Below are 23,755 nucleotides of genomic sequence, written 5' to 3' on the forward strand. Positions count from 1 at the left end.
TGTGCTTCCCCCTCACCTTGCCTGCATTCTGCTCTTTCTGTTTGTTGAGGTGATGTGCTGGCCCACATGTGAACTGGCTCTGCACCGTCCTGAGGGAGTGGGTGGATGGGGAGACACTTCTGTTTCCCTTGGTGGCATGGTATGAGCTATCTCTGCCCTTGGCCTCACTTCTGCGGTAGATCTCAGGAGTGGGGCCTGCCTGAAAGATGACTCAGGAAAGGGATTTTTCCCTCTTGCACCAGGTGCGACATTTCCTGTAAGCTGAGCGTTTGGGTGGCCGCTCAGGAGAGATTCAGGTGTCACCCTGCTGATTAGCAGAGCACCCACAGCCGGCAGCCTGTGTTTCTATGGGTGGTGTACATCCACACCTGCCTTGGTGCACAAAATTTATTCTGCCCCTAGATGGAAAAAAAACTAGAGGGCACCGATTGTGGGTTGGGCTTTTGCCTCAGTGGTTGTGCTTTTAGGACAGAATAACACAGAGAATTGGAAGAATCGTAAATTCTACACACACACACACACACACACATTCATTTTCTCTCTCTCTCTCTCTCTCTCCCTTCCCCTTCTTGCACTCAGCTAGCAAGCTGCCTTGGTGTGGTCTGGAGTGTGGGAACCCACAGCGTCTGATAACAAATCCCTCTTCAGGGCTCTTGAGGAATGTTGATGAGATTAAGGAGCTGAATAGGGATGAGGTTTAGTGGTGACCTCGCCAGGGATTCTTGGAGCTTTCCCGTTCCCAAGGTCCCCAGGCAAGTACCTGCAGGATCGCCACTCCCTCTCCTAGGGAAAGGATGAGCTTTGGCCTGGGAAGAGTTCGGTGCCCCTCTGCTCTCGGAGGCAGAGGAGAGGTGTGGAGCGGCTCTTTCATCTCAGAATAACTCTTCAAATCCCCCCTCCCTCTCCCCGCTGCCCACATACTTGTGTCCTGCCTCAGAACGAATACGTCGCTAAGCCTAAAAATATGTGCAGCTGGGTCGCGTTCTCATGCAGGTCACTAACCAGTCGGGCAGCTTAAGGAGTCACAGGGCTCGCGGCAGAAATGCTGACGCTGGAAGTCGATTTCCGGCATGTCTGGGAAGAGGCTGGCGGGTGCTGATTGTCCTGCACAGGGAGGTCCTGGGGGCTATTTAGCAGGAGAGGGTGTAAATGGGATCGGAGCAGCTCTGTACAGCAGTGGAGCGAGGGAGAAGGCACTGGGGTTCCGGGTGCCGTGTGGTGCAACAGGGAAGCTTTTCGGCCAGGCAGAGTGGTTCTGGCCCCCTGATCCCAGGGCTCAGGCATAGGGTGTGGCTCTCTGCAGCGATAGGCCTTTGTCTCTCTCGCAGGCAGGCTCGCAAGCTAACTGCCTCCAGGCCTGTGAAGCATGTGGAAATTTGCTGGTAAACGGGGCTGGAGAGGCAGGAGTGGTGCACAGTGTTCCTCTAATTTTTGTCCATCCGTGTGCAGAATAATATTTTAGGTGTGGATGCGCACCACCACGAGCGACACCTGCCTCAACTGGGAGTGCTCTGCTCCTCAGCTGGGCAGCGCTGGAATTTCACAAGCACTCAGCTCACAGGGAACGCTGGGGGTGGTGGGAGTGGAATCCGGTTTGGGAATGAGAAGTGGGTGTTACGGGGCTGTGCTGGCTCTTGAGAGCGACGGGTTCATTCTGGCTCTGACACAGGCTTCCCATGGGACCTTGCCCCGTCACTTGCTTTCTGTGGGCTCTGTACAATGGAGAAGATAGCTCTCTCTTTTCCCAGCTCTGTGTCTCTTCTCTCAGGAGTGTAAGCACTTTGGGGCAGGGAATGCCTCCTCCTTGGTGCATCTGCAGTGCCGAGCTGAGCAGTGCCTGACTGGAGCTGCTACTGGCTACACAGCAATACAGATAACTGAGGGGGATGCAGGTGACATAAACAGCACCGCAGAAAGCCCCCAGGAGCAGGAAATCTTCTGGGAATCCAGGGACAGGGGCAGCCCGAGTGGTAACAAGAATCCCGCAGCTTTCCCCTGGCCCGTGGGCGCGGGAACTGAGGGAAATGCTGGGATCCTGATTTAGGAGCGGTTTGGGAGAGGATCGCACAAATAAAACAGCCGTGAATGAGCGGGAACGCCAGGACCCAGCCACATTTGAGAACGAGGAGGATACAGTTCCTGTAATGCCAGGCTCTCCGGAGAAATAAAGCCCCACCCATCCAAGTGCCAGCCGTTAGTGCGGAGAGATGCCCCTCTGCTCTCAGCCAGGCTGCCAGCCATTCGCCGCTTCCACCCATGGAACTCAAAGCGGTGCAGAGCGTTGCTGCTGGGTGGGAAACGAATGCCTGAGCAGCTTAGTCCTGAAGATGCTCCGTGGCATGGTGCCCACACCATGCTGCACTGCGGGAACCACGGGGCTGCCTTGCCCTGCAAGGGCTGGCTTAGGAGGAATCAGGAATGCCCACAGATCCCCTGGCTTCTGGGTGTCACATGCAGAGACTTTTCTCCTTCTCTCGCACCTACTTCCTCCGTTGCCACCAGCCTGATTCTGGCTGAGCTGCTTGTGTAACTGCCCACAGGCGGACTTGAACCTCTGGAGCTTAGTGCAGGAGCCTCTGTGGTGTGAGCTAAAAGCCTCTCAGCTAAGGTTGTAGAGGAGGCTTGTTTTTCCTCTGTATCAGTGGTCTAAGGGGCCACTCTATGGGAAAGTGAACCATGCCCAGGTGCGTGGGTTACACTCATGCTGGTCCTGGTGCCAGTCACGCCGAGAACTGGCCGCCAGAGTCCACCTGCTGTGCACTTGCCCTTTTCTAGCTGCCCCTTCTCAGGGGCGTGGGGATCCCGTCTCCATTCCTTTCCCAAGCCGGACCGTCTGCCCTGCACAACATCTTTAGGGACTGCTCAGGACAGCTGCCAGCTGGGTCAGAGATCAGCTCATGCTGGGCATGGGGCTTCCGTTGATGGGGCTTCTTCTGGCTTCCCTAAACTAAGCGTGCAAAGTGGAGTGGGGGTCTGGAAAGGTTGTCTGCCCAACCCCCACCCCCTGTAGGGACCTTTCGGAGTGCCTCCTGCTGGCCATGCCTGAGTGGTTCTCTCCCTCCATCAGTTGCCACCTCCACGGTGAGCGAGAGGTAGTTCAGCACCAGCTCCCCGACCTGCACCTTGACTGGGGGAGCCCTTGGCCAATAACTACGTGAGCTGGCCTTCCTGTGAGCGACAGCTTCTCCGTAACGAGGCGTGGCGAGAGGCCCAGAAACTGCCCCCATCCTCCGCCCACAAAGAGGGTAAATCCCACATCCCCTTCCTGGTCACAGCCAGTCAGAAAGCCCACCAGCTGGGCCAGTTTGTAATTTACTCGTTGGCTTTTCCTCCATGCAGCACAAGAGTGAGGAGCAGAGGTTAATTGTCTGAGTTGAGTTGTTTAGCTGTTGTCTTCGTCATGTGCTTCCCAGACGATCGCTTTTGCAGCGTGGTGTTCACTGACTTCTGAGTTACAGCAGCATTGCAGGAGCAGCAGCACTGTCTAAGACTGGGTGGTTTTAGGCTGTGGAATCGCCTCCCTTGGGTCCCCGCCAGGCTGGCCTAGTGTGTGCCTTTATGGCACTGTTGGTTTCTAACCATAGAGATGCTGGGGGACTGGTTCTAGGGGTGGGGGTGTTCGTTTTGGGATCTTTACCCTCCCCACTGTGTTTGGAACTATAGACATCCTGGAGGACTTACCTCCAGTAGGGGGCCACTCTGGACTCTCTTTCTCCCACTTGTCTGCTCCCAGCTGTCCAAAACTGGTTACAATCCTTATTTTCTATAAAGGTTTCTATTTCTCTTTAGAAAAATTCTGCTGAAAATGATTTTTATGGACAGTGTAGGGAAAAAATGGCAGACAATCAAACTTTTATGGACGTCCTCTGAGGGTCTCAAAAGGGCACAAAGATCCACATGCATGAGGACACAGTCCTATTTCCATTACCGCCAGCCTGGCCCAAACCAGCTTGCCTCTGGGCCTTCCTACCACCCTGGAAGGGGTACCCAGGAGCCACTCTCCAGACTGGAACCGGGGACTGGCACCACTGTGACTTGCCAGTAGGGAGCCTGGTCCTCTGTATCTCATCACCTACCCTCCCACTAGCCATAGGGAGCCTGGTTGGTGTGTGGGCTGCACACTCACCTACCAAACATGGTACTGCACTGATGCTAGTGATGCCGGAGAAGAGTTCAAAGCTGGAAGCAGAGGAGGGCAGCCCCTGCCAGCCAGTAGCAGGTCAGAGGGAGCCCCAGCTGGGAAAATTCCCCTCTCTGCCCCTGCCCCAGGGAACAGGAACTGCCGCGTGGTGCAGAGCTCACCCTGGGCCAAAGGGGAGCGACCTCCCATCTCCACTGCAAAGCTCTGACACCTCAATGTTTGTACAGATTTTACGGACCGGTCCGGTTTGAGCTCTGTTTTATGGACTGTCTGTGAACATATTGATGGGTAGCAACCTGGTCCTTGCTGAGTTCTGGCCTAACAGTGACTGAATTGTCTGGTTCAGCCCTCAGTTCTGCAGAGCGAATCAGGCTGTCCTTGGGCAAAACTCCTGCTAAAGCCCCTGGCTGTCCCGTCCTGTCTCCGGGGGTCCAATGTCTGCACAAGTCTCAGGTGCTTGTTGGTTGGCTGTGTTGGGGCTGGCCCCTTGAGGAGGGTCTGGGCTGCAGCCGGGTTCCTTTTAATAATGTCAGGGGGCCCAGGGCAGCAGAGAGGTATCTTCCTGCCAGTTTAAAGTGGCAATAAATAAATTGCATGGGGATAACTTTGTGGAGGGCTTGGAGATCCCTGGGTGAGAAGGGCCAGGCGGGGCTGGAGAGATTTGCTGGATCCCTGGGCAAGATGGGAGGAGGTCCAGCTGTGTGCCCCCAGAAGGGGCAGTGCTTTGGGAACAGGCAGGACTCTGGGTATCCTTCCCCAGCCAGCCCTTCAGGGCGCCCAGAGCACACAGCATGGGGCTCCAGCTGTGATTTAAAAGGCCTGGGGCTCTGTCGGCTGCTGCAGTAGTGGGGGTGGCAGCCAGGAGCCCCAGGCAGTTTAAATCGCCAGCTCCTGGGACGGCTGCTTCCCCCATCCCAGCAGCCCTGGGGGCAGATACAAGCTTTGCACTCCATCTGTGGTCATGGAACCACCTGCACCTGCAGCTGGGAAGCAGAGCGGAGGCTGGTGTATTCTTGCTTCTGGTCTCCCTTGTTTCACGAGGTCTGTTTCATTTTCAGGCTCTGACCTTGCTCTAATAGTTGCTGCTTGTTGCTGCATTGTGCTGCTAACACCCCTTCCAGGGATCCTGGAGCATGTGTAACCCACACACCTAGGGTCATGGGTCATGGCCCACGGAGTGGCACCTAGACCACTTATACAAAGATAGAAGGGGTCTGCTCTACAGCCTTAGCTGAGTACCGGCTGGCTTTCAGTTCAAACTGTAAAAGCTCCTGCACTAAGCTTGGGATGTCCCACGTTCAAATCCACCTGCAGGTAGTCACACATGCTGCTTAGCTGTCATGCTGCCCTAAGTGGTGGGGACTTGATTGCTGGTTCATCAGCAGAATTCTTTGCTTTCTGCCTCTGCGGCTTCTCACCATTCCTGGCCTGATGCACATTGCTTAGAACATGCTTCCTGCATCAGCAGGATCTGCATTATTCCCTTGCTACCCTCCCAACAGTCAGCTAGGCAGGGGGTCATGGATCCTTGACCTTGCTTTGTGCTGGGTGGCAGTGGGGTCGAGGGGCACTCGGGAACCTGCTCTGGGGTAGCTCAGCTGCCTGCAGACCCATTGACAAGATGTTCCTTTGACTTTTGTTCAGGGGAAACTGGGATTGTTGGGAGAAGGAAGCTGATCTCTCCGAGCCAGAGAAAGATCAGATCATCCACCTTCCTCGACAGCTACTGCTGCGTTAAAAACTGCAGCTGCTAATTTCTTAGCCTCATGCTTCCCTTGCCCATCAGTTCTAGCCAAAAGGAGGTGGAATATTTAAATAGTCTTTCTGCCGAGACACCGAGCCAGTTTGTTTCAAATGCTACCGTTTCCCTTGTAGGTTACAGATTGTAATGTCTGCCAGGCAGCGACCAGGGTTCCCTCTCATTTTTGCCATCAATGTGCAGAATAAATTTTGTTATATGCACCAAGGCATGAAAGGATGTGCACCACCAATAGACACATGCTGCCGGCTGTGGATGCTCTGCTAATCATCTGGGCAGCACCTGTATCTCTTCTGACCAGCTGCCCAAATGCTCAGATTACAGGCAACGCTGGTCCAGACTGTTGGTATTGCCAACAGCTGAGTGCTTTGCTTTCAGGTCAGTAAAGGATCTGAGGGATTTGCTTGGATTCTTCTAGCTGCCGGCAGGAACTGCACACCCATCGCAGTGAAAGAAGCTCTGCGGGGCTGGGCCCATCCTGAGCTGGTGAGGCTAGTGGCTGGTGGAGCCTATGACCTGCTTGGTTCCTATAAATGCCAGCTGGGCCTTTCACAAATAGCAACCTGCCATACTTCCCCACGCCCTGTACTGGGAGGGACAATGGGACTAGGCTGTTTAACCAGCTCTTGAAGGCTGGGCTGCTTTTCTCTGTGCTCGGTGTTCAGCTGGCCCTCGGTAGCTGCCAGGAGATGGAGCGGGGGGGATGTCCCCTGTCAATGCATCTGCAGAGAAAACGGCACCTCCGTGTCCTACATTTCTTAGAAAATCCGCTGGCCCGTTCCCAGCTCCCCCTGGGGACCGTGCGACTGGTCTGGCTGCCGCGTCTGTCCCTTTCATTCATTGTCAGGTCTTTTACACTCCTTTGCTTCCCCTTGGACAGGTCCAGGGAGGAGGACAATGGCGGGGCTGTTATAGACGGAGCTGTGCTTTTTCTCATGCAAATGAGCTGCCTGCTGCAGGCGGTGCCATTCAAGGATACCCCAAAGCACAAAGGTGGATGGGGGAGAGACAAACCCAATTGCATTTATTGCTCAGAAAGGGTTGGCTCAGGCCTGGGAATCGCAGAGGGCAGGAAGGGAACGAGGAAGGGCCAAGCAAGCAGTGGGAAGACAGATGCACCAGCATTAGTGTTCTGGAAGAGGCAAAGACCACCAGCATCAAGGCAATGGTCATAGAATTGCAGATCACTAGAACAGGAAGGGAACTCCAGAGGTCATTGAGTCCAGTCTCCTGCCCTCAGGGCAGGACCAAGCACCAGCCCCAACAGATGTCTACCCAACCTGCTCTTAAATATCTCCAGTGATGGAGATTCCACATCCTCCCTAGGCAATTAATTCCAGTGTTTAACCACCCAGACAGGTAGGAAGTTTTTCCTAATGTCCAACCTGAACCTTCCTTGCTGCAGTTTAAGCCCATTGCTTCTTGTCCTGTCCTCAGAGGCCAAGGAGAACCAGTCGTCTCCCTCCTTCTTGTGACCTGCTTTTAGATCCTTGAAAACCACTATCATGTCCCCCTCAGTCTTTTCTTCTCTAAACCAAACAAGCCCAGTTCTTTCGTTTTTCCCTCATAGCTCATATTCTCTGACCTTTAGTCATCCTTGTTGCTCTTCTCTGGATATCCGTCAGCAACTCCACTGGACTGGTCAGATTGTCCGGATGCCAGACTATCACCTACCCAAAACGGGTCCTTCCCCTCCGCTGAAAGAAGAGGGCTGTAACGGGAAGCAAACAGAAGCGTTATAAGGACGTGTTGAAGGATAACTTAAAGACGTGCAATGTTGACAGTGACGCTTGGGAGACACTCGCCCAGCATCACTCAAAATGGAGAGAAGTCCTACGGGATGGTCCTCTCTGTTTTGAACTTGCCTAGGAGGACAAGAGGAAGGAGAGACTGGCTTCCAGTCATGGTCAGCAGCCTCCTGCCGTAGCCGGGAACATCGGTCCTTGCTGTACTAGCACTTGCGGTTCAAGGATAGGCCTTGTGGACCACCCGAGGGTCCACAGCTCCCAGGGAAGATTGTCACACTTGGCAACGAGTGACGGCCATCATCTAGAGGGGGCTGGATGGAGTCAGTAGGGCAGCTGAGGGAAGCGGTGTAGGGGTATCTCAGGGGTCAGTGAAGAGTGTCTCTTTCTGGGCATGGAGCTGTGCAGAGGCCTGGCCTTTTGTTAAAACCAAGGAACTGTGGGGAGAAAAGCACTTCAGTGTGTGTGTCTGTCCATCTGTCTGTACTCCACTGGGCTTGCGTGTGTGATTGTGGCCTTGCTTTGTCCCCCCACCGCATACCTACCTGTGGGTTCAGGCATGGCTCTGAGTTCTCCTTCCAGACAAAGCGGAGGGGTGGTCACAGCAGCCCAGGAAGGGGGCTCCCTAAATAATAACAGGTATGCATGCAGCCCACTCCCCTCAGACCTGCCCTGGGCGGCCTGTTCCTTCCCTGTTCTGCTCTTGGGCCATCTGTCATCCGCTTGGTGCAAGTGGAAGAACGTCCAGTCCCTGCCCAGCAGGGAGGTGTGGCTCCCCAGGGCCTGGCTGTGTTATGGAGCAGGTTGCACATTCTGCTGCCGGCACCCTGGAGCCCCTTCCCATATGTAGCTCTGCACCTGGCAGAGGCACTCCCAGGTTGCTGCTGGGGCAGGATGCTGGCAGGCAAAGGCCATGAGCCCAGTGCTCCTCAGTCCCTTTTCTACCTATCTTCAGCTGCTAGTCCCTTGTTAGCTAAGCAGGGCTATGCTTGGAATAGAGTTGGATGGGAGACCTCCCTGGGAATACCTAGGTGCTGCAGGTAGTGATGCTTTACCCGTGAGGAGGTGCTCTTCTCCCTGAATAGATGTAGACAGCTGCCTTGGGGAGAGGCTAGTGGGAAAAGTACCCTAAAAGTTACTTGAGTAAAAGTGCAGCTGCTTTCACTTCTGGATACTTGAGTACAAGCTGGGTGTGGTATGTGTACAGTTTTCCAGAGGGACACTGGTAACTTGTACTTAAGCACATTGCTCCCAAAGCAGCTGTACGTTTACTCGAGTAACTTTTGGGGTACTTTTCACATCTCTCCTAGGGAGCATTGTGCTGTCTCTTTGGATGAACTGTAAACAATGAGATGCTGCCTGCAGGGGGGGTGTTACAGATCCCACCACTGTCCTGGCGGAGCTCTGCTGTCCTCTGTTGTTCCCCGTCTCCGAGGCACCTGACCGGAGTATCTAACCCCTCGCAATCTGTCATGGCTCCGTCCCCACTTGCTCTTTGAGGGAGCGGGGCTGGTATCCCCCGGCGAAGCTGTCACTTGGTGGCTGGCCTGGGCTCATAGGGAGTCTGTGATAGAGGACAGAACTGGCCCCGTGTCTTGTAAGCCCCACGCTGGTGCTCTAACCATTGGCCCATCTTTCCTCATTATGGGCCTTCTTTACTCCCTGTTCCAAAAGACTCTAGGGGTGCGTCTACACTCGGAACTAACTTTGAAGTTAGGCACAACATCGAAGTAGCCAGCAGAGAGCCTACACACATTTTCCCTTTCTTCAAAGTTAACTTTGAAGTAGGGAGCCCAACTTCAGAGTCCTTGCTCCATTCCCAGGAATGGAGCAGCGCCCTACTTCGAAGTTTAACTTCAAAGTAGGGTGTGTGTAGACGCTCTACTTCGAAGTTGCTTACTTTGAAGTTATACTTTGAAGTAAGCAACTCCAAAGTTATTTTTGTGGTAGAGACACAGCCTAGATTCCATAGAATCCTAGGACCGGAAGGGCCTTCAGGAGGTCATCAAGTCCAGCCCCCTGCCCAAAGCAGGACCTGCCCCAACTAAACCATCCCAGCCAAGACTTGGTCAGTTTGCTGTGTGCTGTCCTATTGCAGCCTTTGGGAGGCTGGGGGGAAGTATTCCTGTAGTGCAAAGCCTGTTGGGATTGTTCACCATGGAAGGTGCTGTCTGAATAAACCCCCCTGTTTTTATTACTGAGACCCCCAGCCTCACTGGACCTGCTGGGGCAGTGACTCATCAGCAAAGCACCTGCGTTTAGCTGGGACGTCACATATTAATCCAGGGATCGCAGCATTCACCACTGTACAGTGTCTGGATCGGAGAGGATTGGTGTGATTGGAACACCCGTCTTGTTCCCAAGGCAGAGCTTTTTTCTTGTGCTCATCCTTGTCTACCCCCCTCAGCCTGCCTGGGGGCATGTTGAATTTATCTGGCTTTGCTGGGGTCCTGCAGGGCAGGAGCCTGTGGGGTGCAGGAGTCAGTGCAGGGAGTTGGGAAGTGTGGGGGACTCAAGGGAGGGGGTTGGGGGTGTAGGAGTCGGGGAGAGGGTGGGGTGCTCAGGGCAGGAGATGGAGGGTGCAGGAGACAGGGCAGGAAGCTAGGAGGGCACTCAAGGGAGAAGTTCAGGGTGCAGAAGTCACAGGAGGAGGTGTGGAGCTCAGGGCAGGGTTGGAGGCTGTGGGAGTCAGGGGGCTCAGGGCAGGGGATGGGGGGTAGCATTGCTCCCCTGGGCCGGCCTAGAGTGGCAGTGACAGCAGGGGCCGTGCTGGCCTGAGCAGGCCAGGGCAGTGAGGGGGCCGTGCACCCAGCTGGCGGCTCATGCTTGTCGCTGCCCCCCCGTGGTCATTCTGGAGTACACCTGTCCCTGCTACCAATCCCCTCCCTTGCCATGTGATGATACACGGTCACTTTACAGGCACATCCCATTGTCCTGGCACAACCCAAGGCAGACCTAGCTTGAAGTGATGGTCAGAGGAAGCTGCCTACCACACGAGGTGGGCCTAGTGCTTCCCATTTAGGAGGAGTTCTGGGACAGACAGACAGAGACAAACTCTCTCTAATATAGACTACAACTGGGAGAGAACAGCTAAGACAGGGCGCGGGGGACAACGGGTTGCGTTGTCCCCGTTTCCATGCCTAGTTCCACATTCCTGACGGGCTGGAGGACCTGCAGTGTGAGGTACCGGGGAACTGGGTGTTGTTATTCACACCTCTGGCCACGTGACCTCCCCTGTGTGCGATCTGGGCTGGGAGTGAACCTGGGGTGTTAGGCAGCCTGCTGCCAGGCCAGGCCTGGGAGAAATGCTGTGAACCTGCCAGGGCCTTCTACAAGCCCTGGGCGAGATCCACTGGCTGAGCTCCGTCCAGGCACGAAGCGGAGGCCAAGCGGGCTCGTTAGCCCTGTGCTGGGAGCTGCCTGGTGCCCCGCCTGTAGCGCATCAGAGAGCTGGCGGGAGCAGCTACGGTGCCCTTGGTGGGACTCCAGGAGCCACTGGAGCACCTGCGGGGTCTGGAGGAAGTTAGGCTACTCCGCAGCTCAGAGAGTCAGGCCCCTCCGCGGCTTTGTGTGCGGCGCACGCTGGAGCAGGTGGGAGCCGAGAGCTCCTTCCAGCTGCATTCGCTGTCCCAGCTCGGAATGTGCTCCTGGTGGCGGGAGGGGCCCTGGGCCAGGAGTCTCGTTATCACTCAGAACAGCCGAGAAGCAACAAGCGGAGCTTAACGCTGTTGTGGTGTAAAGGCACCAGCGCATTGCAGTCCCTGGCCCAACCGCAGGCCAATCCCTGGCTGAGTCACAGCCCCCGGCACGGTGCAAGGGCTGCCAGCTGATAAGGGAGAGGAGCAAGTCGCAGCCAAAGCAGCCGCTGAATTTCAAACACTTGCTTTTATTTTTGACGGTGACTTTGGAGCTGACTCACTCTCGTTTTCTCTCTGTTTAGTCATGGGCAGAGGCCTCCCATCCATCTTATTTCCTGCAGACCTGGCTCCAAATAGGAGTGTGTCCCAGGCACCCTGGGCAGGTCGTCTCCATGGACCCATGTGCATAGGTGGGCATTTGGCAGTGCTAAACCATCGGCCTCCAGGGTGTCTGGCTGGAATCACCGAAAGGCGCAGAGCAGGGTTCCCTCTAATTTGTTCCATCTGTCACCATCATCATCGTCATCAATAACCGTGGGCTCAGCGCCCGTCGGTGTCTGATGCCTCTCTCACTATTTCCTTCCATCTTTCCCTGTCCAGTGCAGAGTGGCTTAGTTCCTGTAGACTAGCTCTGCATCAATCTACTATATCATCTATCCGTTCTCTGTGGGGTCTGCCTCCCCTCTTTGAACCAGCCGTTATGCCGACTGTGGAATAAATTCTGTTACCTGCACTAAGGCATGTGTGGATCTGCACCACCAATAGACACACAGCCTGCCGGTGCCGTGCTAGCCAGCCAGATGGCCCCTGCGTCTTTCTTGGAAAGAATTAGATGCTCTACCCCCCACCAGTGGCCAGCCAGCCCCTTGCCTCTCTGTGTTGGGGGGGGCACACCCCTTATGTTTTATCCCTGCCTCCTCTGTTCTGCCTGAGAGCGCCTCTTGTACATGGAGATACACATCTCACAGCGCTGGAAGGGACCTTAGAAGATCAACTAGTCCAGTCTCCTGTCAGGGCCAAGCACCATCCTTGGCATCCATTTACTCTGCTAAATGGCTTCATCAAGGGATGAGCTCACAACCCTGGGTTGAGCAGGGTGCTCAAACCCGCACGCTATCCCTCTGCCTTTGGAGCGCTAGGGGCCAGCCAGGGCTGCCGCAGCAGAGGCGGCTCCCTCTGCTTGCTCTTAACGGCTGGCCCGAACTCTGGAAAGCTGGACCAGCCGGGAGCGTGACAGGGCCTCTCCCAGGCACAGCGTGTCAGGCCGTGCCAAGGCCCTTCTAACCGGAGCCTTCCCCCTCCGCTCGAGTCCCCGCGGCCCTCGTGGCCTCCCGCAGCCGGAGACGCTGCGGAAATGTGTGCGACTCGGGACAGGAGCCGAGGCGGCCGGCAGCCTTTGCCGTGCGCGGACTGCATTGAGGGGCGTGCTCCGTGACTCAGCAGCCTGGCCCAGCCAGCCGTCCTCCGCAGCCCCGCAGGACTCGCGGCGGGAAAGGGTACGTTGCTATGATACAGTTTGCTGTAGCAATGACTGCGCGCAGAGGAGCTGAAATCTCCGGCGCAAAAGGAAAGTTGCCCAGACTGGCGGAGGGGAGGAAGCGTCTGGGGGCTTTCATTGAAATGGTTACAAAAGGGTGTGGGGGGACCCCAAGCCCTGCCCCCCCCATCTGCAGTCAGACGTGGCTCTCGCTCAGCAGGGAGAGCAGGAGGGTGATCAGGCGACAGGGACACAGTGTGGAACAGACTTGTCTGCGCAGAAAGCAGAAGCTGTCAGTACCGTCCATCTTGGAGAGAGCAGCCCAGGGGGGGTCCCTGAGCTGGACCCCTGTCCCCCCTTCCTCCCTCTGCAGCCAGACCGGACTTACCCACACAACAGCCCAGCTCCAATTCAAACCAGCCAGGCCCTTCCTCCCTCCTTTGTCCAGTTTCCTGGAGAAGAAAGATGTCACCTGGTTGCCTAGGTTACAAAGGCCAGGGAGCCCCATGGCCTACCTGTGAGAAGTCATCCCACTGAAACTCCCCTCCCTGCTCTGCACGGATGCTGTGCCGAGGGAAACTGAGGCACACACCTGGTGTTACTACAGCACAGTAGGAAACACTTGCAACCTAACCAGGGGAATAAGGTCTTCACACACCCCACTTCGGCACGGGGGGGTGGGGGTCACTCCTGCTCAGGGGGGCCTATGGGGTGAGAGTGCAGTCCTGTCTGAGCTCCTGTCTGAGCGCCCAGAGATGTGTGCTGGGGTCTCACACAGGGTTCCCTTTAATTTTTACATCCGTGAGTGGAATACATTTTGTTATGTGCACCAAGGGATGTGCGGATGTGCACCAGCAAAAGACACACAATGTGGGAGCTGTGGGCACTTTGCTAATCGGCCAGGCAGCAGCTGAATCTCTCCTGGCTGGCCACCCAAGCACTCAGCTTACAGGGACCCTGGTCCCACCGTCCTTAGCTGGGTTCTGTGATTTGCTTTGGCGGTAGACCCCATGTTGGTCATTGCTTGGACTGTACCAGAGCTCAGGCTGCCAAACTGGCTCCCGGAAACCTTCACCAGCAGCCTCCTGCTGAGTTGGAGCAGGGTCAGCTCTGTGCTCTGGGAATGGCTGGGAACGGCAGGGATGTGCTGGCGCCGGATCTGCCAGCCTGACAGGCTGGTCAAGAGTCGCTGGATGGTTCCGCAGGGCTGTGTTCCCTGGAAACTGGGCCCTCATGTGGATGCTCAGGAGAAATTCAGATGCCACCCAGCTGAAGAACAGCGCCCTCCCAGTTAGGTTTTCGGTTTCTGTGGGTGGTGCACATCCGCACAGGCCTCGGTGCACAGAAAAAATTAACTCCGCACAGGGATGGAAAAGATGAGCGGGAACATGGCTGCAGGTTGCAGCATTCCCAGGGTTTCAGCTGCTTTCTCAGCAGGCAGGCTGCCTCCTCCAGCCCCTAGAACCTACTGCAGGCACTGACAAAAGCTGATTGCTCCTCTGGGGCGGGCTGTCGAGCAGTTATGGTAGGGAAGCACAGGTCGCTGCCTTGCCCTGCTGTTTCAGTGGAGCACCTGGGGCACTGGCTGTGCGTCCTCTAGGTGGGGTGTGCAGGGGGGGTCTCACCTGTGAGCTGGTGGTGACTCCCCCTCTGTGCCTGAGAGCCTTTGCTGGCCCAGATTGGAGCACCTGAGTCCCATTCTCAAAAGTGGGTGTCCTGAGCTGAAGCTGCTTCAGGGTGGAGTCAACCGACGGGGAATTTCACAGAGTCGGACCTTTCCCAGGCCCCAGGAATTCTGGTGATGAGCTTTCAGAGTGGGAGACCCCTGCTCCGTCAGGGGCTGCTGTGGGCGAGATGTGGCTCTACCCCAGTGGATCACATGGGGAGATTAACAGATGGACCACGGAGCTGGCAGGCTCTGGTCCTCCTCTGTCCAGTCCCATCCTGTGGCTCTGGCTCTGGCTGTGGGTGAGACGGGCTTGGTCATAGTGTCTTCATTCATGCCTACAGTTTGCAGAGTGCTTGTGGCTGTGTTGGTCCCCAGCACGACAGAGACAAGCTGGACAACGTAAGCATGTGTCTTTCACTAGCAGGACTTGGTCCAATGACACACATTACTCCATTCACCTTGGCACGACAGCGCTGAGCTGGTTTCTGTCTGGCTGCCCTTCCCCAGCCTTCTAGGTTTCCTGAACGCCCGCTGGGCCATCGGCTTGAAGGCAGTGTTCCCTGTAAACTGAGTGATTGGGCAGCTGCTGCGGAGAGATTTGGTCCTGCCCACCTGATCAACAGAATGCCCACAGCCAGCAGCCTGTGTTTCTATGGGTGGTGCACATGTGCACTTGCATGGGTGCAAGTAACAAAATTTATTCTGCTCATGGATGGAGAAAAATTAGAGGGAACGCTGCTTGGGGAACTGTGCCGTCAGATCCTTGACCTGTTGCCCTCTTCTCCATGGTCTGAGGGATTCTAGCTAGCAGCCTGTAGTGTTTCAGTACTAGGTATCCACATATCGCGATCCCCAGGTGAGCAGATGGCAGCTGTGTCCAGCTCTGTGCACTTGGCCATGGGTTTCTGGTTTGGCCTGTCTTGGATGAAGTTGATGCATCTGGCTCTGAGAGAGCGGGAGGCAGTGTTCTCTGTAAGCTGAGCGTTTGGGCAGCCACCCAGGAGAGATTCGAGTGCCACTCAGCTGACGAGCAGAGCACTCACGTCTGGCAGTGTGTGCTTCTAACGGTGGTGGACATCTGCACATGCTTTGGCACACGTAACAAAATTTATTCCACCCGTGGGAAAAAATTGGGGCGGCCACTGGTGGGCGAGCTCTGCTGGTGTAGCACGTGTGTTCCTTTAGCATTCCCTTGAACCGTGTTGAGTCTTGGTGGTTCCAGGAGACTGCCAGCTGTGCTGCGGGATGGGCAGAACAGAACCTTCTCCCTTGCTGGGGCTGACCAGAGAATCAATAGGTCTCTGTGCTCAGCTTGTCCATGCACACAGGCGCACCCCCCTCCCTTCCATGGAGTTGAGGGATATTTCAGTGGGAGGCCGTCTGGGACAGGGCCTTCTCCTTTTGTCTGCCAGGGGCCTTGTTCATGCTTTGCACACAATACACAGAGCATGGCAGTCCTGGACCGGGACCTGCACTCCAGCCTGGAATGGCAGAGCCTTCCCCTAGCCAGAGCTAGGTTCTGTCGGCCAGAAACTCCTGCAGAGAATTAGCCCATTCTCTTCTCGCCCTTCCGGAAATGTGACCTCTCATCATCCATAATTCATCAGGCAATGCGCTCCATCAAGGGGCCATTTGACACCAGGCCTGGCTGCTAGGACGCCCTCCATCGCCATGGGAAGGCGCTGGCCAAGCGAGTGCCTTCGCAAGGGGCTGCCCGCAGGAAGCGCATCCTGTTTCCGCACCCTCAGGGCAGATTCTTCTGATGAAAGGGTAACAAAAAGAATGTGACCTCAACAAGGACTCTGATGTCTCTGCTCCCCGCATTTCATGAACAGCTGCTGCTTGTCCCTCCCGGAAGCTGAAGCCGTTGTGACGCCAAATATAAAACTGTAACGGTGGTTTTAAGTCGCAGCAAGCTGATTGCTCCATTACTGTTTACCGAGGCGTGGACAATGGTGTACAGAAAGCACTCCAACTAGGCTGACTTTAATGGCTGACATTTGCATTTGGGACAGGCTGGGTGGGGAGCCAGGCAGGCCCCCTGCCAGCCCTGGCAGGAATCCTGCAGAATACAGAATCAGAGCCCTGTCGAATTGATTCTAACAGGGCACATCTTTTATATACGTAAAACAATGAAAAAATACAGCAGACCATGATGATTTTATGTTTTCTTCCAGGTCATTGATAAAAATGTTGAATGTGTACACGGACCCTGTAGGACCTCACCAGAATATACCTGCTCAGTGGTGATTCCCTGTTTGCAGTTACATTTTCAGACCTATCAGTTAACTTGCTTTTAATCCTTTTCACATGCCATACCATTTTTATGTCATTCTAGTTTTCATGCAAGATGTGCAGTAACAAATCAAACACCTTACAATAGTCTTACTATATTCACCAGTTCTGTTACCTTTATCACCCAAACTTGTAATCTCATAAAAAGAGAGCTCAGATTAGTTTGACAGGTTCTATTTTCCATAAACCCAGAGTGATTGGCATGAATTGTATTACCTTCCTTTGAGTTTTTATTAATCAAGCCCCATATTGACCACTCTAGTATCTTGCTTGGGATCAATGTCAAACTGATAGGAATATTTAAAAAAAGCAGTCCTGTAGCACCTTAAAAACTAATAATTTTATTTATTAAGTAATGAGCCTTCGTGGATAAGACCTATTTCTGATGATGAAGTGGGTCTTACCCACGAAAGCTCATTACCTAATAAATAAAATTGTTATTTTTTAAGGTGCTACAGGACTCCTTGGTTTTTCGTTTTGTTTTTTTTTTTTAAGCTATAGACTAACATGACCACTCCTCTGATAGGAATATATTAGCTAGGTCATCTCATTTGCTCTTTTCATGTACTGGCACAACACTGGCTTTTTTCCAGTCTTCTGAAACTTCCTCCATTTTCCAAGGCATATTGAAAATCCGCATTAAAGGTCCAGTGAATTCTTGAGCAGCTCTTTCAAAACTCTTGGATGCAGGTTATCAGGAGGAGAAATATTGACTGAACGTGTCTGCTGTTTTTGCATTTGCATGAATAATTTTACCATTTCCACCCAGTAATGGACCAGTATAGTTGTACAGCAATTTTATTCCTAATATATTTTACAAATGTCTTCTTACTGTCTTTAACGCTGCTGGCCATACAGTTCTCCTTGCGTTTCTTTGCTTCCCTTATCAATTTTCTACAATTCATAGCTTCTGATACTAGTGACTTCCCCTTTCTTCCATGTTATATATATATATATATATATATACACACACACACACACAGAGAGAGTACACTGTCTTTATTTCTCTTCCCTTCACATCTCCTGTAAACCCGGTTGATTTTTTTTTTAAAACAGTCTTCCTCCTCATTTTGACTTTCTGGACATCTAGTAAAGTGTCTTTAAATGCTAGAACATTTAACAACTGCTAAGGATCATTCACATTTTTAATTACTTTCTCCCACCCAGCTGATTCAACTCATAATTGTTTTCAGCTTTATGAAATCAGCCCTTTTATAGCACCAAGCTGTTCTGGACTTGACTCTGTTTGCACATTGTAAAAGCGATCAAGTCATAATCGCTTGGACCTATGCTATTTTTAGTTCTGTGGTCCCATCCTCTTTATCCATCAAGATACAGTCTAAGTTGGAATCCCTTCCATGTTGGATGCAACCCTTCTGAGTTACGAAATTGACATCTACAGTGTTTAGATATTCCAGGGGTGTTGCAGTACTGCTAGCAGGAGATTCCCCCCAGCATATGTCACTTAGATTGAAGTCCCCCTTGATCACACAGCATTTTGTCCTAAATGTTCTACGTCGGTGAGCAAGGAGAGGGTCATGCCGTTCCCTCGTGTGGTTTGAAGGTCTGTAGCAGAGACTGATATATCCCAGCTGTTAGGACACTGTGCCATTCAAGCTCATTTTCTTCTGAGTTATCAGTGACTTGGGTGTAGTGGGCCATGCCTGCTTCCCCGCTTCCATTTGATCCTTATAACCAGATTTCCGTGTAAGCTGGGCAGCTGCTCAGGAGAAATTCAGGTGCCATCCGATTAGCAGAGCACCGAAAACTACTCATCGCCAGCAGCCTATATTTCTACTCGTGGTGCACATCTGCTCATGCCTTGGTGCACATAATAGAATTTATTCCACCCTGGATGGAAAAAATTAGAGGGACCACTGATTGTAATTATTGATCTTAACATTCCAGTGGGAAGGCTCCTCTGCAAGGATTCCGTAATACCAAGTAGGTTGAATTTATGCTCATTCCAATTCCTCTTCTTTGTTACCCAGGCTCCCAGCGCTGGTGCAGAAGCAATTAAAGAATTGCTTCTGTTCATGACCTTTGGTTCAGTTTTGTTCCCTGCATCTCAATTCTGTGCTAAATGAGCGTTTAGCTCTTCCTCCTTTGACCTTCCCTTGTTGGGAGTAGGTTAGCTCCTTTTCGCCTTCTCTCGGACGGGATCAGTTACTGCTGGGAATGGTGCAATCCAAGAGTGTAAAGAGCTGGGTAGGGCCCAGAGGATGTTTGAAATTGTGCACTGGATGCATGTTGGAAATGGGCTTTCCCAGCTCCCTGCTGGTCCCTCCTGCACCCCCAGCAGCAGAGACTGTGCTCTGGTTTGGCTTCGGGTTTTCTGGCATGAGTCCCCCAGCCATGTTCCCTGTAAGCTGGGCACTTGTGCAGCCAGTCAGGAGAAACTCAAGCGCTGCTGGGCTGATTAGCAGAACACCCACAGGTCGGGTGTTTTTGGTTTCTACTGGTAGTGCCCATCCACACATGCCTTGGTGCACGTACAATTTTATTCCCCATATGGATGGAAAAAATCTGCACGTCAATGGAAAAGACTGGGGGAACATTGGTCCTCGTGGAAGAACCTGTCACATCACCACTCTGTCCCATTCCTAATCCTGCTTGGGAAGTGGATCCCTGCTGCTGGGCAGTCCCTGCAGTTCAGTGCTGCGTGCAGAGCAGCAGCCTTTGGCCCAAACCTGGGCAGTCCTGAAGCCAAGCCACTACCAGCTGTAACAAGCATTAAGGTCCCAGTGTCTGGAGAGCAAACAGGCCTATATGCCTGGTCTGCCCTTGCTGGGCAACAGGCGTAATTGCTAGGCTAGCTCCGTCTAGCTCAAGCACAATCCACAGCATCTCTCCACTCTGGGCTCACCTCCCTCTCTGTGTTGCAGGCTCAGCCTACTATGACAACGTCCGCCCCTTGGCCTACCCGGATTCAGACGCCGTGCTCATCTGCTTTGACATCAGCCGCCCGGAGACACTGGACAGTGTGCTGAAGAAGGTGAGTGTGTGGTTGCTGTACCTTGAAGCAGGCTGTGCTGCTGCAGCCTGGGGTGTAACACCCAGAGACCTGCTGCTCCTCTGGGAGCTTGCCATGGCCAGGTGAATGCCCCAGGCACGTGTGAAGGCTGTTGTCGGAGGCCTTGCTCTGAGTGGTGGCTGGCTCCCCGCTCATAGGGACAGAGCCCTGAGTGCTGGGGCCAGGTGGCTTGTGCACACTCGATCACCCCCTATCCCCCTGGTTCTCACACTACCTAGCAAAGGACCAGCTCTTGCTGGAGTGAGTTCCCTGCTAGCTGAACCCTGCTGGAGCACCAGTCCCTGCATGAACCAGGTGGGAGGCAGCTTTTTGCATCTCTGGATGGCGGCTGCTGCCCCCCGCCACAGCTGGGCTGCTGCAGAAAACATCGGCAATGTGTGGGGCACATGAGACCACGTGCACCCCAGTGTCGGGCCCTTGCCCCTCCCCGCCAGCATTGCGCAACTCAGAGCAATGCGAGACGGAGAGGGGACATGGTAGCGGTATTCAAGCACCTAAAAGACGGTTTCAAGGAGGAGGGAGAAAAATGTTTCTCCTTGGCCTCGGAGGGTAGGACAAGGAGCAATGGGCTTAAACTGCAGCAAGGCAGGTTTAGGTGGGACATTGGAAAAACTTCCTCACTGTCAGGGTGGTTAAACACTGGAATAAATTGCCTTGCGGGGTTGTGGAATCTCCAACCCTGGAGATATTTAAGAGCTGGTTAGACAGACACCTCTCAGGGATGGTGCCTGGTCCTGCCATGAGGACAGGGGATGGGACTTGATGACCTCTCGAGATCCCTTCCAGTTCTACTGTTCTACGATTCTATGAGCTTCCTAATTCATGCTACTCTCAGGCTGCACTGCTCCGGGGGAGGCGGGGGGACTGCCCTGCCCTGATGGGAAGCACTGTGGTGCTTCTGCAGGAAGGGGTGGAGCAGGGGCAGGCAGAAGGTGGGGTGTGGGCGGAGCATGGGTGAGGAGGGGTGGGGCATGTGGCTGGAGCACGCCCCCCCCGCCCCCCAGAATCCCTGCACCGGTCACCTGGGGTAGAAAGTGACACAGTTCAGTCGGAAAGGAGCCTGTTCATACACAGCGGCTCCCGAAGTGGTGGTGAAGCGGCAGCTCACGTGTGCATGCGTAGGAGTGGGGCGGCTTGGCAGGAGATTGAAGGAAGACCTTGGGTCCTCTCCAGCCCTCGTTAGCAGTCCCAGCAGCTGGCGGGCGAGGAAGCCACTCACCCCGCGATGAGAAATGTCCCCTGATGGCTGCTTTCTTGTGACTGGAGAGTTGGTTAGCTGGGGTGAGGGTACGCCGCACAACAACAATGCAGATAACCAGCTGAGCCTCGGACTCTCTGACCTGTCTGAGAATAAAATGAATTGGCCCCTGGGCACGAGCCAGGCAGGGAGGCGGAGGCCATGGTTAGTCCATTGGCACTTGGAGGCTGGCTTCCACTGGCAGTTTAAATCTGAGCTCACTGGTGAAGCAACTCCCCGAACAGCCAGAGGTTTGGCTGGTGTCAGTTGAGCACCTTCCAAAGCCGTTCTGTGCGGTCTCTAGAGCGGCCCTGGGAGAGCTGATTTTGAGGTGGAGCCTCAGCAGACTTGCGTGTGCTACATGGCACAGAGATGGGACGCTACCAGGGACAGCCCAGTGCAGGGAATGGGGCTGGGGCCGCACTTTCCTCTGAGGGTATGTCTACACAGGAGCCCTATTTCGAAATACCACCGCTACACACAAAAATGTATTTCGGAAGAGCACTTAGCTATTTCCAAATCTATCATCTGCAGCAGAGGTCAGCGACCTTTCCGAGGCGGGATGCCAAAATTGGACCTTTTGACCTCTGTGTGCAGTCCCAGGGCCAATGATACTTTTTAAAGTTGCTAATAGTCCTACTTACAACAGCTTCATTCATAAATAAATGAAGAGGAAGAGCTCTACCGTGTAGGCAGTTGTTGGGAGCATGAGCTGGTCTTTTGCTAATCCACAAGCGGCCTGGCTTTGAGCCAGCTCCCGGCTGCATGAGGGAGGAAGGGTGGGCCTGAGCTCCTGCCTTGCGTACCAATGGAAATCGGCTCGGGTGCAGCTCTTGGCACCCGTGCTGGGGGGGTTGCCTGTTTCAGAATGCAGCCATTGGACGCGTTATGGCTTATTTTGAAATGGGATCTGTTCCCGGTCTTAACAGTAGCTATTGCAAAATAGGCGGTATTCCTCATACAATGAGGGTTACCAGTTTCGCAATAACTCAACTACTATGTTTAATTTATTTTGACATAGTGGTTGCGTCGTGGAGACACTAGGATAATTATTTCAAAATAACTGCTGTGTAGAAGACCTAGCCTGAGTGACCCAGAAGGTGCTGCTAGAGGTCATGCCCAGGGTTCCCTCTAACTTTTTCCACCCATAGGTGGAATAAATTTTGTTATGTGCACCCAGGCATGTGCAGATGTGCACCACACATAGAAGCACATGCTGCCCATCGTGGGCGGTTGTGTGTGCTCTGCTAATCAGCTGAGCGGCACCTGAATTGCTCCTGAGTGGCTGCCCAAACACTCAGCTTACAGGCAACACGGTGCTGCTGGAGCAGCCTCCTTTCTGGTGAGCTGCAACACCCACAGCCGTGACCCGATAGCACTTCCTGTTACCCTGTGTCCCAGCCAAACTCCCATGGGCTGGTACCGTCCATCTCAGAGATTCCTCCTGCAGTTTTCCAGAAGTTCTCACTTTTGCTGTGCTTGGGGAAACAGCTGCTCTGCTCTACTCTTTGGGGACCTGCGGCGTGAAAGGCCCTACAGAAATCACTATTGCTGCTCTCGCCAGCAAGGTCCTAGTTACTGCACAGCCCAGACTGACATCTGAATAAGCCACATTGTGGTGTCTGACCTGCTGACCTCCCAGCGGTTTGCCAGCTGCTGAGCTCTTATTCAGCTGTTCCTGTTGATAGGGAGCCCTGGGAAGTGGGGCTGAGATGGCGAGATCCTGGTGAAGGGGACAAAGGCCCTTTAATAACTCTGTCCGGGGCTCAGTGTTTGAATGCAAAGTATCTCCCTGGGTCAGGCTCACACCGTTTAGAGGGCAGCAGACTGCATAGAATTATAGAACACTAGAACTAGAAGGGACCTCGAGAAGTCATCAAGTCCAGTCCCCCTGTACTCACAGCAGGACCAGGCACCATGTGAACCATCCCTGATAAGTGTCTGTCTAACCTGCTCTTAACTATCTCCAGTGATGGAGATCCCACAACCTCCCCAGGTAGCTCATTCCAGTGTTTAACCAACTGGACAGTTAGGAAATTTTTCCTAACGTCCAACCTAAACTCCCTTGCTGCCGTTTAAGCCCATTGCTTCTTCTCCTATCAGAGGCCTAGAAGAACAATTTTTGTCCATCCTCCTTGTGACACTCTTTTAGGTTCTTGAAAACTGCTACCATGTCTTCTTTTTCCAAAGCTAAATAAGCCCATTTCTTTCAATCTTCCCCTTCCAGCTCATGTTCTCTAGACCTTTAATCATTCTTGTTGTTCTTGTCTGAACCTTCTCCAATTTCTCCACATCTTTCTTGAAATGTGGTGCCCAGAACTGGACACGCTACTCCAACTGAGGCCTAATCCGTGCAGATGAATGGGAAGAATGACTTTGTGGCTGCATCGACACTTGCATTCCTCTTTCGAAAGAGGCATGCAAATGAGGGAAATCAAAAATGCAGATGAGGCACCGATTTACATACCCAGCACCTTATTTGTATATCATTCTTTCGAAAGAATAAAAGCTCTTTCAAAGACATGGCTCTTTCAAAAGTAAACCCCCTCTTCGAAAGAATCCTTCTTCCCTTTTTTTGTGGGAAGAAGCGTTCTGTCAAAGATGGGGGTTTACTTTCAAAAGAGCTATGTCTACAGTGCTGTTTTTTTGAAAAAAGATATGCAAATGAGACACCAGATATGTAAATCTGTACCTCATTTGCATTTTCTATTTCTCTTATTTCCATGCCTCTTTCGAAAGAGGAATGCAAGTGAAGACGCA

The 23,755-nt window shown here is 53.5% G+C and overlaps 1 protein-coding gene and 1 long non-coding RNA gene across 2 annotated transcripts in view; one reads left to right on the forward strand and one right to left on the reverse strand.

The window, feature by feature from the left end:
- The window catches only part of LOC142002606 (uncharacterized), a 98,375-nt gene that overhangs the window by 15,454 nt on the left and 59,166 nt on the right, over positions 1 to 23,755 (reverse strand). The window contains exon 2 of the long non-coding RNA XR_012642692.1: positions 7,486 to 7,611. This is a non-coding gene — a long non-coding RNA (uncharacterized LOC142002606). The remainder of the gene's footprint in view (positions 1 to 7,485; positions 7,612 to 23,755) is intronic.
- RND2 (Rho family GTPase 2) overlaps positions 1 to 23,755 on the forward strand; it is a 40,196-nt gene that overhangs the window by 6,125 nt on the left and 10,316 nt on the right. The window contains exon 3 of the mRNA XM_074978834.1: positions 19,610 to 19,719. Coding sequence (XP_074834935.1) covers positions 19,610 to 19,719 — 110 coding nt within the window. The remainder of the gene's footprint in view (positions 1 to 19,609; positions 19,720 to 23,755) is intronic.

The sequence above is a fragment of the Carettochelys insculpta genome, chromosome 28, assembly GCF_033958435.1.
Source record: "Carettochelys insculpta isolate YL-2023 chromosome 28, ASM3395843v1, whole genome shotgun sequence".
NCBI lineage: Eukaryota > Metazoa > Chordata > Testudines > Carettochelyidae > Carettochelys > Carettochelys insculpta.